At 37.3% G+C, this 17,114-nt stretch overlaps 2 protein-coding genes across 4 annotated transcripts in view; one reads left to right on the top strand and one right to left on the bottom strand.

Annotated features, from left to right (window-relative positions):
- Positions 1 to 1,798: 1,798 nt before the first annotated feature.
- LOC109070251 (forkhead box protein H1-like) lies at positions 1,799 to 6,944 on the top strand. 2 transcript variants are annotated; one of them, XM_019086837.2, is made up of 4 exons: positions 1,799 to 1,916; positions 3,061 to 3,572; positions 4,651 to 4,755; positions 4,844 to 6,944. In XM_019086837.2, the coding sequence occupies exons 2-4, from the start codon at positions 3,213 to 3,215 to the stop codon at positions 5,789 to 5,791; spliced, it is 1,413 nt and encodes a 470-aa protein (XP_018942382.1). In that variant the 5' UTR covers positions 1,799 to 1,916; positions 3,061 to 3,212; the 3' UTR covers positions 5,792 to 6,944. The 2 variants fall into 2 exon arrangements, with proteins under 2 accessions (XP_018942382.1, XP_018942381.1); XM_019086836.2 differs by having other exon boundaries at positions 1,835 to 1,916; positions 3,143 to 3,572.
- A 2,640-nt stretch (positions 6,945 to 9,584) lies between these two features.
- LOC109070247 (5-oxoprolinase-like) overlaps positions 9,585 to 17,114 on the bottom strand; it is a 34,946-nt gene continuing 27,416 nt past the window's right edge. Inside the window, exons 23-27 of one of the 2 annotated variants that reach the window (XM_042735231.1) lie at positions 12,913 to 13,062; positions 10,808 to 10,965; positions 10,564 to 10,724; positions 10,279 to 10,376; positions 9,585 to 9,788 (exon numbers count right to left, since the gene is read on the bottom strand). In XM_042735231.1, the coding sequence (XP_042591165.1) occupies positions 9,690 to 9,788; positions 10,279 to 10,376; positions 10,564 to 10,724; positions 10,808 to 10,965; positions 12,913 to 13,062 (666 nt within the window). In that variant the 3' untranslated portion in view covers positions 9,585 to 9,689. The remainder of the gene's footprint in view (positions 9,789 to 10,278; positions 10,377 to 10,563; positions 10,725 to 10,807; positions 10,966 to 12,912; positions 13,063 to 17,114) is intronic. The other variant, XM_042735232.1, reaches the window with a different exon arrangement.

Genomic DNA, 17,114 nt, shown 5'->3' with positions numbered 1-17,114 from the left:
CCCCAGAAGCCATGCAGATTCAAGTTATATGTCTGCACCTGCTCTGATACAAATAAGATAGATATATTTAGAAATTATGAAATACACAGCCACCAAAATGCCCAAAATGGCACAAGCTGCCCAAAGATGAAGAAACATAGAATTCAGTAACTGTTGTTCGAAAAGTATTTAACTATAAAGCATAATGTTAATCAATGTCCCACATTTTGTGCTAATCTAATTATTACATCTGCCCCATTAAAAAAAAAAAAACTTTGAAAATTGTAACTTCCACAAAGTGACATCATGACATTTTTTTCTACAGCATGTTATAAGAAAAGTAATCTCATTAGATTTTCTGATATGCCCCAAATGTTGGTAGGGTTGCCAAAAATACTCTCATAGAAACTAAAATATGTCCTGAAACACACACACACACACACAACCATTTCAGGACTAACATTTCTGTCTCAAACATCCAACAAGCTTATATAATGAAAACAAATGAACAAAATATATAGAAAATAAAACATTACATTAAAATGACACACATATTAATATACACATTTATATAAGACTGATTTACCTAAACACCAATAAAAAAATTATTTGTGCAAATGTTAACAGGTTAAAAATGCTTCTATGCTCTAATTAAGTTCTGACCCTGTCCCTGGGAACTGAGCGGTCTATATTTAATTTTGATTTAGACAGCATAACACATATGGAGAGCCCTCACAGCAGGCACGTTACACACAGCTTATCTGTCTATTATCTCACAGGCCTCATAAAAGGGTCATGACCACTAGTCAGCAATTACTGCTGCAATAGCGGAACATTGGGTCATATAAACAAGAATTAGCTAAAAGTGATTTGATCACCCTCAGGCAGGCTATGAAATGAATACTTCAAAAGATAAACTAAAACAGGAAATACAATTTAATGTAAAACATTCAAAGGAAAATCCAGGAACAGTCTCTATCTGTGATCACGCTTACCTCGGCTCAAGTGTTTAATCTGGGGACCCCTGAAATGACATCACTTCTGATCTTTGGAACGCAGGAAATAGAGTCCTCTGCAGCTGAAATGAAGAAGTTACGCTTTACTGATTCCAAGATGTGTATAATATGAGGATTATATTATTGCTATAATCCTTTTCAAATCAACACTTTCATTAATACTTCCCATATTTACTCCATAAACTTAGTGAGTCAGTGTGTCCATTCATTTGCTAATTAAAGCAAGAGACAAAACTACAGTTTCTTAAAGTTGTGCAGTTGTAAATGCATGATTTTTTTTCTTACACAAAATTGTATATACAGTATGTGTGCTAGTGCTAATCTAGGCTACACATTTGTATATTATGGCTAAAGAGAAATAACTAAATAAAAAATGCCATGTATTTTCTATCAGCGTGGTTTATCTTATCCTGATTTTTGCATTGTTTTCTAAAACAGTGAATAACCACCATTAGTTTTATACAAAATACCCAAACTGTCACTTAGACTCTCTATATATGAAATACTATGTGCTAATTCGTTTCTGTAATTTAGATTTTTCTTTAAATAATGTATTATTATTATTATTATGAGTATTATGTTGCTCTAATTGTATCAAATGTTCCCTAAAAGATTCGCGAATAGTACTAGGACTCCTTGGAATGTGCCTTTATGGATTTAATTGTTTATTTAATTGTTTTAAATATTTTATTATTATTATTATTTATAAGGATGTTAGTAGGCTAAATAAATAAATATTAAGAGAACATAGATGAAAGTATAAAATTATGTAGCCAGGGTTTGGACTGGTTCATTAGTAAACAAAGAGTTGTTTGTCCAATCAACGTTGAGCGTTCGTTTGATTAGAACGTCACGTTATCATTACGCAAATGAGTTGCAGATTTTCAAACAGTCGGAGAGGAGCGCGTGAATGTACCGCAGGTAAGACACGCGTTCATTCCCGTTTAACAGCTACAACAACTCCTATAACAGCACTTAAAAATATTTGTCTTATAAAGGTTAAACAAAGGTGTGCATTAAAAAAGCGAAAAAATAATCAATCGTGAAATAAATCGCAATGCAGTTAATAGAAAAAACATGTAGGCCTAGACTAAATTATTTTAAAAACAAATTAAAACAATGATCTGTTATATTTAGACTTTTTTTATTTTAAGAAATAGCCTATGTACAGTCTTCACAAAATCGATTTGTTTCCTGCAATTAATTTAGAGTCAGTAATTTAAGGAATGTGCATGTGAAAGAGTATCCCAATAAACGTGCTACAATGCTAGTCAGTATGTTGTCAATCTGTTTTCAAGGCGATTATCAGGCTCTTGGTGTGATGAGTTTAGTTATCATCCCTCTGTTGTGATTTTGAATCCCCGGGAAGGAAGAGATCCTCTCTAATCCAACTTGTTTTCTCTGTCTTGCTGAGATAGGAGAGTCCTTCTTTAAATCCAAACCAATCCCCAAAAGACATTCCTTTCGGCCTGGGGAATTTCACATAGTTTCCACTTTTCGCAGTTAATCTGGCTAATAATTAACCTGCTATTTTCTTTATGCAATAAACATCAGGTGTGCGTATTGATACACAGGTGATCGGTTTGCAGTTATTTCCTGATTGTTGATTGGGTGTTAATCTGTGTATTGCTGTTTCCATTCGTTTATTATTCACACATTCTTATATCTGACAGACAACATGAAAATGCTTTTTTCAATAATAATAATAATAAATAAATAAATAAAATAAAATCAATAAAATAATGTAGGCTATGTTAAATGAAGTGTACATTTTAAGGGCAGTGTTTTGTTTGCAATTCTGAAGAAAGATCTTAAGTCTTTTCTTGAATCGCACTGGTTAGTGGAGCTGGTTCTTCTGTGGCCTTAATTAGTTTGATTAACAGTATATTTATCCAAATGATCTTCATCCAGCACAATATGAAAATGACAAAGTGCGAGATTTTGTTATTCTTATTCGCATTTCATGCTTGGTAGCGACAGGTCCATCATGGAAAGGCCACTTAAGCTGTTTTTCAATGAATCTGATCGCTGATGATTATCGTGTCCTCCCCCTTCTCCCCCGCAGCGATCGCGCATCGCGCCTCATTCTCACTCCCATTACGCAGCGGGACTGACATGAAACTGTGAATTGTTTGCTGCTCAAATAGAGTTGACCTGGAGCCAGCAGTCTGAGGGGTTGAGGAGCGATCATCTCTGCCTCCTCCCCTCTACATCAGCATGACAAAGCACTGGGGGGGCTTGTTGGCACCACCCGTGATCACTGTAGGAGCAGGAGCCCAACGCGACCATCACCTTGACTGCAGAACCAGCCATTCCTTCTCCAACACCAGCTGTCACTGCTCCACAAACCCACTGCTGGAGCTCGGTGGCCGGTTGCATAAGTCCACAGGGATGGCGCAGGACTCCGGTTACAGAGCCAAACCGTCCGATCAGAGCGCATGGGAAATGCAGGATGGGACCTCAAGTGGAGGAAAGAAGAAGAACTATCAGCGTTATCCCAAACCACCTTACTCTTACCTAGCTATGGTCGCCATGGTCATCCAGAACTCTCCGGAGAAGAAACTCACTTTGTCAGAGGTAGGTCATCTTCACAGGCGCGCGACACGCAACTTCTGTTTTTTTTTTAATAATAAAAATTGTTTTTTAATAATCGTAGTTTATTTACATTATGCCCTATTTCTACACCACATTAGATATTTATAACATTTTTAATTAAGCGTTTCAGCTGAAACGATTATCTTTACCAGCAAGTCCGTGCCACATCCACATTTAGGCTACATTTTAGTTATATGCCCTATATTACAGAATAAGTAATATTTTAGGTTCTTATCGGAGGATTTCTTTCAGGTTCCAAATAAAAAGAAATTCCATTAGTACTACATGAAACTTAAAATTTCTATAAAACCCAGTTGCGCCATCACCACACTGACGTTAATTTCCACAAAGAAACTATAGGACCGTTTACATGTGAAGAGAGTTTTAGTGCGTGTTGCACATCCAAATCATAATGTTGAATAATGTTGCACGTAATCTGTCTCATGTCTGGATCTCGATGGGGTTTGTGTTGTGAATAGTGAAAGCAGAAGCCGATACTCTATCACGCTGATAGCTGTGGCTGGAATCACACTGTGCCGTAATTACTACGCAATTGTTTCGAAATGTCGCAACTTGTAAGAATCCGCGATCGGGATTAACAGTTTGCTGACTGTTCGACTCCTGTGAATTGTTGTAAATGATTTGAGGTAGGGCTGCAACAGGTGATTGGACTCTGTTTTTTTCCCCCCCGAATACAATGGCAAGCAAATCCTGTATTTTAAACATCTTTTTAAAATTACTTTTACTCATGTTTAAACTGGTTAAACATGCAAATTAGGAATACTCCTGTTAACTATGCCTGTTTACATATGTAAATGTCACCCCACAGAAAATCTCACTTTTTCTGTGTGATTTACAAATATATAGGTCTATGCATGCAAATGGGACACTGCCTTAGTTTTATAAACTATTACAAATAATAATAAATGTAGCAAAAAGTCACATTTCATGTGTTCTCAGCTATATACCGCTGTCTGTTTAGAATCTGTGCAGTTTATAAGCTGTGGCCAATAATATGGATATATGTTTTTAATAACTATAAATTGTCTTCTTCGAACAGATTCTGAAGGAGATCAGCACTCTCTTTCCATTCTTCAAGGGAAATTACAAAGGCTGGAGGGACTCAGTGAGACACAACCTGTCATCTTACGACTGCTTCGTGAAGGTGTGTGTTTGATTTCAGGTGACTGAAAAAAATGTGTTAGTTTGATGTTAATTTGACATTATCTTGTTGCCCCTCCTACTCTCTCTAGGTGCTTAAGGATCCTGCTAAACCCCAAGGTAAAGGTAACTTTTGGACCGTAGAAGTGAGCCGAATTCCACTGGAGCTGCTGAAAAGACAGAATACGGCAGTGTCCCGTCAGGATGAAACTATCTTTGCTCAGGATCTGGCCCCGTACATCTTTCAAGGTTACGCTCAGTCGAACAAATCCAAAACTCTGCCTGCTGACCTCTCCTTACCCCCTGTCCCCACCCGTCACAGCCCACCTCCATCAGAGGACCCCTATCGTCCCAAACTGGACTCTACATTTGCTATAGATTCTCTCCTGCATAGCCTCAGACCTGCCGGTTCTGCTGGGGAAGGGCTACGAGAGAGAGAACGTTGGGGCACAGGGCCTCCTCCGCACACTCGCTCTACCACTCCACCACGTCCTTGTAATGGCTCGTATAATTGCAGTTCGTCAACCAGCTCCGTCAGTCCTGCGTCAGATTTGTCAGACGAGGACTGGAGAGGGGTGACACTCGTTGGGAAAAGATTAGGTGATCGAGGATCAACTTCAGACGGATACAGTGACTCCTGCCCACCGCCAAACAAATGCTCAAAACGCGGCACCACACCTCCATGGGAGCTGCCGACTTCCTACGCCAAGTACACCCCTCCCAACGCGGTAGCCCCTCCTAGTATGCGCTTTAATGGAAACCCGTTCATACCAGTGGGCGGTATTCCGTTCTACGGTTACGGTGGCGTACACGTCACTTCATCACACTTGATTGGTCACCCTTACTGGCGCATCCTACCAAGTGGGCCAGTTTCCATACAAGCCCCACCCCTCCTCATGGACTTGGACAGTATGCTGCAATCTGTTCCGCCCAATAAGAGTGTGTTTGATGCGCTTGGCCCCAACAATCAGACTGCTCATCCACCTCCAAACCAGTATGCCCTTCAGAACGGGCCTTCCCTTTGCAAATATTCTCTTTAAACTATGCACAAAATAGTCCTAGAAGAACACTTCTCATCTTTGGCACTGCTCAGGTTTCACAAAGATTTGCAAGCACTAATGCTGCTAATCATTACTGTATACTCCGACTGTGAATTGTCTCAGGGTATTCTTTGAGAAAATCCCTCTGTGAACTGAACAGGGCCAATATTGACCAAAGAATCTACCCAACCAGTGTTGACACCGTTGTAACTTCAATCATTCGTGTGACTTTCTTTGGCACAATTACTACCTCAGACTTTTAATGTCAATGGGGAGGCACACTGGCTGCTCTTGTTTCCTGACAAGACCTTGTAATGTTTGGGGACAATGAATGAAATGCTTGACAAGACCAATTGAATGTTGTCTGTTTATAAGCTTGAAGTATGGTGTGTGTGTGTGTGTGTGGTTGCTTTACCTCCCTAAAAATCAACCAGAAATGGTGTGCTGGACATTTGTTAGGATTAGGGATGTGTTTGTGTTTGAATGTTTCCTTTTTGAAATTGTAAGGAATCTGCAAAGTTTACATAAAGACTGGCTTTTATGCCATAAATGTGTCACTTTTTATATGTTGGTTTTAGCAGGGTAAACAGATTTTTTGAAATCTTGACTTTTTGTATGGCCTTTCTGACATGATTATGTGTGCTAACAACACTTTCATTTCACCCCCACTCCACTTGGTAAAGTCTAATCTCAGGCTCAGGCTCTGATAACGATGGTGGATGCTTGACAGATCTGATGAGATCCAGTCTTGTTTTTTTTTGTTTTTTTTTTCTGGCATGCATTCACTTTGAAGAACTGTAATTAGAGCCATTTTATCAGTGTACTGTGTCTCAAAGCCTTATCATGACTCCTTGTGTCCCTGTGGAGTGTAGCTGCTGTAACTGTTTTTTATTATCTGGTCATCAAATGCCTATTTTTTTAAATAAATGTTTATGTTGCCTTTTGATCATGCATGTCTACATGATACTGTCCAGAAGCTCATATTGAGTGATTTGATCAGTCATTAAACGTAAGGGTCGTTTAACTGGTGGTTTGTGGTTGTCCCTCCGTCTGGTACACGTCATCCCACCACCTCCTGCTGTTTCTTTATGTCCTGTCCTCCCTTAAAATCACTCATTCATACCCCCAACACTTCCATCCTCTTATGTCCATTCTTTGTTAATGGACCTTAGTTTCAAGTATTTGGGAAGTCTCAGTGTTTTTTTTTCCCTCCATGTATTATTATTGTGTCATGGTATAGAGCAGTCAGACTGTATAGTATTGATGAATATGCTTCAAATATGTTTATTTTAGGTGTAATTTTGTGAAAACATGTCTAGGAGAGTTATGCATAGTTCATCTTAAAACTGTGTATCGCCAATTGACTTCAGACTAGGAAAAGTGACACTAAACCTTTTTTAAAATATCATGGAAAAAGCATAAATTAGATGTTTCATAGCAAATGCATATTTGTTACTGTTAATTTGAATTTGGTATCTCTCTTTGTTATCATATGTTATATACTGCCTGAGTCTTGTCAATGACAATGTTTTACTTAAAGTAATGAAACTGGGTGAATACTGAAAATTAAAAAAAGAAGAGAGTATAAATCACATGCCACCTGTTACGATTTATATTAATCTGTCAAAGCAACTTTCTACTCCTGAGTATCTGGAGGGACGGCATTTGCTCCTCACAAAAAAAAAAAAAAAAAAAAAAGATACAGTGGAATGCCAAGAATCTATAAACAAAATTCTGAAAAGCACAGTAAATGAGTGGCTCTATCAGAACACACTGAACTGAGAATACATCCTTTAATTAAAAAACTTCAACCAATTTATTTGTTTTCGTTGTGAAGACAAAATGGGGATTCTAAAAAAACCTAAGATTATGTGACCAAAAAATATAAGTCTCAAACTGCTGCAGTAACTAAGAAATGTAAAAAGTTGATATAAAACCTGACAAAGTGAAAGAGAGAGTTCTGATAGATACTCAGCCAGAGGTTTTCACAAGGTAAGGTATAAGGAAAGGATCATGGTCAGCTTAGAAGCTGGAAATATAAATAATATGTAATTGTCTAGCTTCATCATCAGTTCATTTGTCTAGCTCCATCAGCATGATCGTTTATTTAGCTATAGCAAGACAATAGAAACGGTGCTCTTACATTTATGAATAGGCTATAGAATTTATTCACTTTCAGAATCAACATAAATAGTTAATAACTCCCTTTTTTCGTGGTGTTAACGCGATTTCTACTAATGGGTTCTGTTTATGGAGGGATATTTTTTTCATGCAACGACGAAGAGTTTTCGGACAAATCAATTTTGAAATAGACTACTGACTCTTACATAGGGCTAAACAGTGATTTAATGAACATGTAATCCAATATAGGCTACGTATATGCTGATAAATGTATTTAGCTTGCGGTCAATAAAATATTATAAAAATCCATGGAAACTTTAATTTCACAAATTTCCATTTCACATTATAGTGGAAAAAAATTTATTTTTAAAATGTTCTCCACACACACACACACACACACACAAAAACAAGTTATTTGGAACCTTATTTTTAAAGACTGTGTAGGCTATAGACCTTCAGTTCAATTCAGATAACGCATGAAATAATAAAAAATTAATACGAAGGATAATAGACCTATAAGCTTATTAGCATTTTACAAAAATGTTGAAGTTTTACATCCAGTTGAGTTCATTTTTTTCCTCCTAAAAGACAAATGGTAAATATTCATTATAGTGTGATAGTAGTTTTGTTCCTTATTTTATTTCACAGATTATCGAATTATTCCAACACAAGTGAAATAAATAAATAAATAGAATAAAATAAAATAAGATTGTCAATATCATCTGAAAACGCTGATCTCTGATCAGACCTAGCCTATATGATTGCAACATTAACATTTTTGTTTCAATGAAAAACAATTAATTATTAAAATAAAAATAACACGTTTAAATGAATTAGCCTATAAAATTGACATAGCCTATCAATTTAATTAAGTGTCACTAACTTGGTGGGAAAATGCTCACTTTTGAACAGCATTGGAGTTAAAATCAGCCTCTGTGAAAACACCCTGTGCAAAAATTGAAGCACAAAAAAATGAACTTTCATTATGAACTCATTAAACAGCACTGTTTTTAGCCCTGTTTCTTTATGACTTAGCCTAACTAAACATGAATGAGTAGTTAAGGTAGGTCTGTTAATGAATAGTGTTAGGCTTTATAATAATTCATGAGGTCTCAATTATTTATAGCACGATTCATAAGCCTACTATTATTTTACAAAACACGCTTTAAGACATATAAATGGAGAAACAATCTGCACTTCATGAGAAAATGACAAATAGGGCCTACACCAGGCATTACAAAAATATAAGCATATTCAGATCTATAAAATGTTAACAATCATCATCAGTAAAGGCTACAAGCCATAGGCTAAATTGAATTTCCAAATATTCCATGGAGGACAAAACCTGCATCTATTTTAGTACTTGAAATTCTGCTTCCGGTGTTTGTAAGGGGAAATGACATACAATGGATGCAAATCTCCATTCGCCATTGTTATATGTAGTAGTTATGCTGTAGCCCATTGGGCTTTAGGCAGCTAAACAACCCAAACAGGTGTGTACACCCATTACTATGATCTCAATTATCAATGATACCCCTCCAGCTCATGACAACAGCATTACATTTTACTGTATTGAATTAATACACGGATCACTAATTCTGTCAACTACTGTACATTAAATCTATAACGGACCTTTAAATCACTATAGTAGAACAGAAAAAAACACTTAATATAAGAGGTTTCATTAGACTTTATTTCAGCTGTCCTCAGAAACAGTTTCTATTTTCCAGTACTTTGTTCCTTTTGTTTCCTCTTCTTAAACTGTGTTCTGTGGCTCCTACTGGCAACGGCGTTTAGAAGGAAGCTGATAGTCTCCATCCGGTTCATCCACACTTCCATATCCACCTCCCCCAGGGGTGAAAAGACTGAACATGTCCTGTTATGTATGCCACACGTCAGTCCATTTGAATGAAAATTCTATAGTCAATAACTCCCCTAACAGTAACACAAAATCATTTGAAAACAACAAAGACATTTGAAGAGAGATATATAGATGTGACCATTAAGGGTGAAACATCCTTATGTAGAATAAAAGAGCTTTTTCCTGAACACTGATACAGTATGTATTCAAGAACCTTTCCATGATGGAATAAAGAAATAAAAAAGATAATTGCTGCTTATTTTCTGATGATTCTGAGATTTATTCTGGCAATTCTGAGAAAAAAAGTCAGAATTGTGAGATATAAAGTATTCGGAATAGAATAGCAATTCTCAGTTTCTCTTGTAAAAAATGTCAGAATTATAAGACTTTTTAACATTTTTTTATCCCCTCTAGTAGATATGACTGTTTACATCTCGTTTTAAAAAATATGTTATTGATTTGATTATATTCACAAGTATGCAAAAACACAAACTGTTTGTCTTACCCCAGGATCCAGGCTGATGGTATTCTTGGCCCCTAAATTTAAAACTCTGCCATCCGTTTTATGTAACAAATTCAGCCCAGGTGCTCCATTTTTACCTCCTAAATGAACCAAGAATTATATATATATATATATATATATATATATATATATATATATATGTGTGTGTGTGTGTGTGTGTGTGTGTGTGTGTGTGTGTGTGTGTGTGTGTGTGTGTGTGTGTGTGTGTATGTATACGCAAGCACATACAGTATATGAAAGTATATAAATATACTGTGATGAAGGTACCGTGTAGGCCATAGGGCTGTGTAGAACGCCTCTCCGTTAATACCGACAGAACCACTGGACTACGAAATCGAAGTTTCCGGATCACACCATCACCGCCGTGGTACAGACCTGTACCTCCGGAACCAGGCCGCAGGGAAAACTGCTCAAGAATCACTGGATACCTGAGACAGCAACTCAACTTCAACAATCTCTTCCACATTATGAATGAATGGAACATTTCTATATTGTTGTAATATAGTCAGACCTGCTCTCCAGGATCTCAGGGTCAGTAATGCGAGTGTTTGTCATGTGAGTGTGAACTCCACTGCGCCCCTTCCAGGTTGGCCCTGCCCCTGCACCCCCGGCAACCGTCTCATAGTAACCACTGTTCTCACTGCCGAACGAAATGTTGTTCATGCAACCCTTAAAGAAATAATATTACAGAATTCAAAAAGTATGATCATAAACAGCATCTAAATTTACACATATAGAGTTTTTCATTTCGTCCATTAAAAATAAGTGTCTCACATGGCTCCGGGGGGTGAATAAAGGCATCCTGTAGTGAATCGATGCGTTTTTGTGAGAAAAATATCCATATTCAAAACATAATAATCACTTTAATGTAGCTTGCACCAACAGTTGTACACAGAAGCAGCTCCGGGCGGATGACGTATGAGGTCAGTGTTGTGCAACGTTTGTAAACAGGAGCAAAGTTTACTTACTTTAGCAAAGGAAAACCAGTCTCCTCTTGGCTTATATAGAAGTCCTCTGACATTCTTCTTTACAAATCCTCATTTTGTACTTCTAATTCTTGACCGATGTTTTGTTTTGATCTCTCCGCTGCGTTTCCGTGTATGTCACTTCTGAGCAGAACTGCTTCCGTTTACAGCAGTGAGCGCAAGCTAGATTAAAGTGATTATTACATTTTGAATATGGATATTTTTCTTACAAAAATGCATCAATTTGTACAGGAGGCCTTTGTTCACCCCCCCTGAGCCGTGTGAGACACTTTTTTTTTTTTTTTATGGATAGGCGCTTTTTATTTAACTTCTTTTGGGCTGAAGCACTGCAACACCCGTTGACTGCAATGATAGAGCTTGGAATAGCCAGGACAATATTTTATATAATTCCGACTGGATTCGTCTGAAAGAAGAAAGTCATATACGCCTAGGATGCCCCGGAGTTGAGTAAAACACAGCCTTATTTTAATTTTTGGGCGAACTAACTCTTTAACTCCTCAGTTAAACTGCTTAAGGTTTGCCAATATGGTAAGAATATTTAACTGCATCATTTATATGTATAAACCAAATTTTTATATAGAAACAGTAGTTAAAGGGTTAGTTCACCCAAATATTAAAATTATGTCATTAATGACTCACCCTCATGTCGTTCCAAACCCGTAAGACCTCCGTTCATCTTCGGAACACAGTATAAGATATTTTAGATTTAGTCCGAGAGCTTTCTGTCCCTCCATTGGAAATGTATGTACGGTATACTGTCCATGTCCAGAAAGGTAATAAAAACATCATCAAAGTAGTCCATGTGACATCAGAGGGTCCGTTTTTATTACCTTTCTGGACGTGGACAGTATACCGTACATACATTTTCAATGGAGGGACAGAAAGCTCTTGGACTAAATCTAAAATATCTTAAACTGTGTTCCGAAGATGAACGGAGGTCTTACGGGTTCGGAACGACATGAGGGTGAGTCATTAATGACATAATTTTCATTTTTGGCTGAACTAACCCTTTAAGCTTGTCATTAATTCAAACTGTTATAAATTGCACAAAACGTCACAGATTTTATAATTCTCAATATATCACTACATAACAAATTAGTAACTCAAATTCATTAACTAATTAATAATGAATAACTAATTAAGCTACTATAATTAATTAATAACGAATTAACTGCTATAAGTATATTCAGCCTCAACCTGGATACACAGAGTAGTATGTAGTAGTATGTACTATACATAGAAAATCTCAACTGGTTGATTCTTAAATTGTTAAAAAATGCAAACTATATTATCAGATAAAGTACACTAGTGAATGGTGATACATACTATATAGCATATCTCAGCTGCTTGACTGCTTGTATTGTTGTAAAATGTAAATCATATTATTGCTCAACTCTAATCTGCTAAATAAGACTATACAAGAGTAGTTGCATTTAGACATCAAGAATCATTAAAATCATGATTTTCTGCAAAGCTGTATTGAAACAATTTGTGAAAACATGGTAAAAAATTAAATTTGGCCTGACTCAGCCAAAACCACGTGCTCTGAAAACCAGAACTGGATTTTTGCAGCACAAGGAGATTTCACTGAAAGATGTAGATAGAGATCATTCTGATTGATATGACACACCTGTGATGCAGCACACACTTGGAAAGCTTTGAAGATGACATCCACCACTCTCTGTGAGGTCAGCACATTTCCGCCCACAACTGCAGCATTCTGAGACGGCTGCAGGATCGAGCCGGGGGAAATGATGACTTTAACAGGGGCCAGACAGCCCTGAAACACAAAACACTTAATCGAACACAAAGTCTTTCCTGCTAATTACAAATCATTATCTTCATGAAAGTGTAATAACACTTTATTTTAGTGTCCTTGTTATAGGTTACATCTACTTACTTCAGTAACAGCAGTAAACCTTAATCCAACCATAACCCTGACCCCATAGTAAGCACATGTTGTTAATATTAATATTACTCAGTACTTTTTTTGTAATAACACTGTAACAAGGACACCTTAAAAAATCTAAACTATTATGCATATTCCAATTGTGTGAAGATATTTGGAATATTTGTCATTTTAAACTGAAACAGAGACTAAACTGAAAGCGAAAATGAATTGTAAATGCTGTCAAATAACAATTTATTTGAATTTGTCTATTAAGATTTATGAATATATACTGGTAAGAGTTAATTTAGATGGCAGGTCAACTACTCACACAACTATGAATATTTATTTAGTTTAACAAAATCTTTGTAAACAAAAAGTGGAGCAGAATTATGTGCAAAGAATGTGTGTCAAGCAAGCATGTTTGATCTTCTGTGTATGAGCATTGATATTTATATAGGAATAAAAGCATACATTAAATCGGTTCATCATAAAACAAGATTGTGTCCCCTTAGAAGACTTGGACTAAACTACTTGATTAACATGGATTATTTTTACAATGCCTGTATGTATTTTTTGAAGCTTTAAAATGTTGATCTTAGACTTGCAGTAGATGATGTAAAAATTATTTTATATATATTATAATAATTTTATTATATACAATAATTTATATATATATATATATAATATATATATATATATATATATATATAGTCATATATATATAAACTACGTGCCTTAAAACAACTTATATATAATACATATATAAAATATATTAATTAGATTAACTGCTCCCAACTTATTGATATTAAATGCAACTTGTAGGTGCAATTGAACTTTAAATTAGGTGTTTCTGAATATTTTTTAAATCTCTTGTTATTGTTTTACTTCAATCAGTTTATAACATCTAAATATTTTATATTGATATATTCTATTTATAATAAATTACATTTACGTCCTTTTAATTTTAGTATGATACTAGTTATATTGTTTAAAAATGTTCCCTGGTATCTGCTTATTATACTGCATTTTTAAGGGGTTTGTCTCCCACGAATCACCCTCTGCCTCCATTATGGAGAGTATCATGATGCATGTTTTCTTCTGTATGTTAACAAGGTGCAGCGCATGCATGTTATAGGTCAGCAGCACCACTCGCATACATTGTTTACGTGCCGGAAAGCATGCACATGCATCGTGGTACTCTCCAAAATGGTGCCTAGGGTGACAAGAATGGTTGAATAAAGTTGCTATTTTTGTTTTCTTTGCAAACAAAAAGTATTCTCATAGCTTCGTAAAAGTATATGGAAGGTCAGAAAGCGCTCGGATTTCATCTAAAATATCTTAATTTGTGTTCCAAAGATGAACAATGGTCTTACGGGTTTGGAACAACATGAGGGTGAGTAATTAATGACAGAATTTTCATTTTTGGCTGAACTATCCACTTACTGTTATTACTGTTGTGACATTGATATATGTGACCCTGGACCACAAAACCAGTCATAAGGGTCAATTTCTCAAAATTGAGATTTCTACATCATATGAAAGCAGCTGAATAAATAAGCTTTCCATTGATGTATGGTTTGTTAGGATAGAACAATATTTGGCAGAGATACAACTATTTGAAAATCTGGAATCGGAGGGTGCAAAAAAATCTAAATACTGAGAAAATCACCTTTAAAGGGGTCATATGATGCTGCTAAAAAGAACATTATTTTGTGTATTTGGTTTAATGCAATGTGTTTATGCGGTTTAAGGTTCATTATTTTAAAAAAAATTTACATTATTGTTGCTCCTCTATGCCCCACCTTTCTGAAACGCGTCGATTTTTACAAAGCTCATTGTTCTGAAAAAGCGAGGTGTGCTCTGATTGGCCAGCTATCCAGTGTGTTGTGATTGGCCGAATGCCTCACAGCAGGATGAGACTCAGTCCAGCTGCTCTGCTCATCCACATCCCATCATCGGTTCTCTTTTAGCAGTTCAGTCAATGTACTGTTAGGCCAGACAGCAACATAGTTTTGGCCCAGATCCGGCCCACATCTGGGCCGCGTGAAATCCATGCGGGCCAGATGTGGGCTGGATCTTTTATAAACAGAATAAATTAAGTAAATCGGTTCTCTTTTAGCAGTTCAGTCAATGTACTGTTAGGAGTAACTGAATAACTTGTGATATTGGTTTATTTCGCGTCAGAGGGAGTGTAAGGCATGTTTATAAACAGAATAAATTAAGTAATTTGTGGATTAGTGCACGGTGGAGATGTGAACCGTTTCAAATGAGAAAGATTCGTTCACGATCCGCACATCACTAGACGAGACAAAACCAAAAAAACCGAGAGAAAAGGTGCGTTCGGCTTCATGCAGCGCCGCGCAAACCGATCGCAATCTGACTTGAAACAGTGCATGCCGGTTAGAAATTTTGTCCGACTTGAGGGGGCGCCGACGCCACATGACTGTCACGTGTGGCATTAAAGTACCGCGAGAGCGTTTCGAGAACAGCCGGCTGACTCAGCCGCCGCAGTTTCTCCAGAGCGACTGTCAGTACACGATCCGTTCCACCTGCACGATCCGTTCTACGCATGCGTAGTAGACTGATGTGTCATGCGCAAAAGATGCGGCTCTGAGAGCCGATGCTTTGTAGTGAATCAGAAGAGCCGGCTCGCATCGAGTGAGAGCCGGCTCCCAGTTTTTTTCCTTTCGCTGCTTACCTCAAGGCAGAACTTTGTTTTGATTGGTCAGCAATCGCATCGCGGCCAATCAGATGTGAGTATATGGGATCATACCATTATGTAAAAACAGAGAGGGGGGTGAAACAGGGCAGATAATCCGAGCGGCAACCTCCCGCTCTCTCTCGTGAAGCCAATAAGGAAGTGACTAAAACTGTAATTCATCAACTGGCCGCTTGAGGCTGGCTGCAGAAGGGAGTCAATCCCATAGATACTCCATGTTAAGATGCCCAACTTTACAGCAGAAAAAAAAAAAACATGTTTACAGCCTGGTTCAAAAAATGATTTTGTTCTATATAGCTAATTTTGCCCTTCATGACAACTGTGAGGGGGGTGAATTTTTTTTTTATAACTCATCCGATTAAAATTATATTAAGCCTCAAAGTTCTGCATTAATTAAGGGCGTGGTCACTTGAGTGACAGGTGGATTGCCGCTGCTGACACTGCCGTCGCGATAGGTGGGCGTGGCTTCACAAAAAAGCTACAGCCATTCTGCCAATTTTTCGATTATCCGGGAGAGTCGCACGGTGACGCGCTGCCAAGATGGCGACGGCCCGCTCTGCACACTTTCATAGACAGTAAAAGAAATGGACACAGCGACCCGCATTGGAACTCAATTGAGACAAGTGAAGCCCATTTTTAGCGATTTTTAGAACTTCCGTTTTTGACGCGCAGACTCAAACTAAACTTGATGACGTCAGCAACCTGTCTGACAGATGTAAGTCTTCTAGTAGCTGTGCGTGAAAACTGCCATCGTTAATCTTGCAGAGACGGCGAGCTTGAGCGGGGAGTTCTTTGGCCTGAGTGAGCAGGAGTAAGTATTCTGATTAATTATTTTGTATAGTATTTTAAAATGTAACGCCAGTACGCCATATCTCTTGACGTCTCCCCGATTGCCTGCGAGCTTCTCCTCCTGTCTGTACGGTAATTTCTCTACTGTGCGACAGAGAGTCGAGTGGTTATGACCCAATCGTTAGCCTATTTTTACAAAAACTGTTTCTACGGGGTCATAATGTAACATAGAAGGTAATGGAGCCCTTTATACATTGTCGTGTATCTTTAGAAATAAATAATGGACAAATGGAGTCTTTAAACACCTCAGATGTAAAGTTATTCGCTGTCAAAGTGACGCCAAAATGAACGGGAGTCAATGGGATGCTAACACAAGTGAAGTTCTGCTACAAGATGGCGGCACGCGGCCGACTTCAACTTCCGGTCGACTTTT

Source organism: Cyprinus carpio, chromosome B12 (genome assembly GCF_018340385.1).
Source record: "Cyprinus carpio isolate SPL01 chromosome B12, ASM1834038v1, whole genome shotgun sequence".
NCBI lineage: Eukaryota > Metazoa > Chordata > Actinopteri > Cypriniformes > Cyprinidae > Cyprinus > Cyprinus carpio.
The sequence above is the reverse complement of the archived record's forward strand: the minus strand, read 5'-3'. Positions and strand labels throughout refer to the sequence as shown.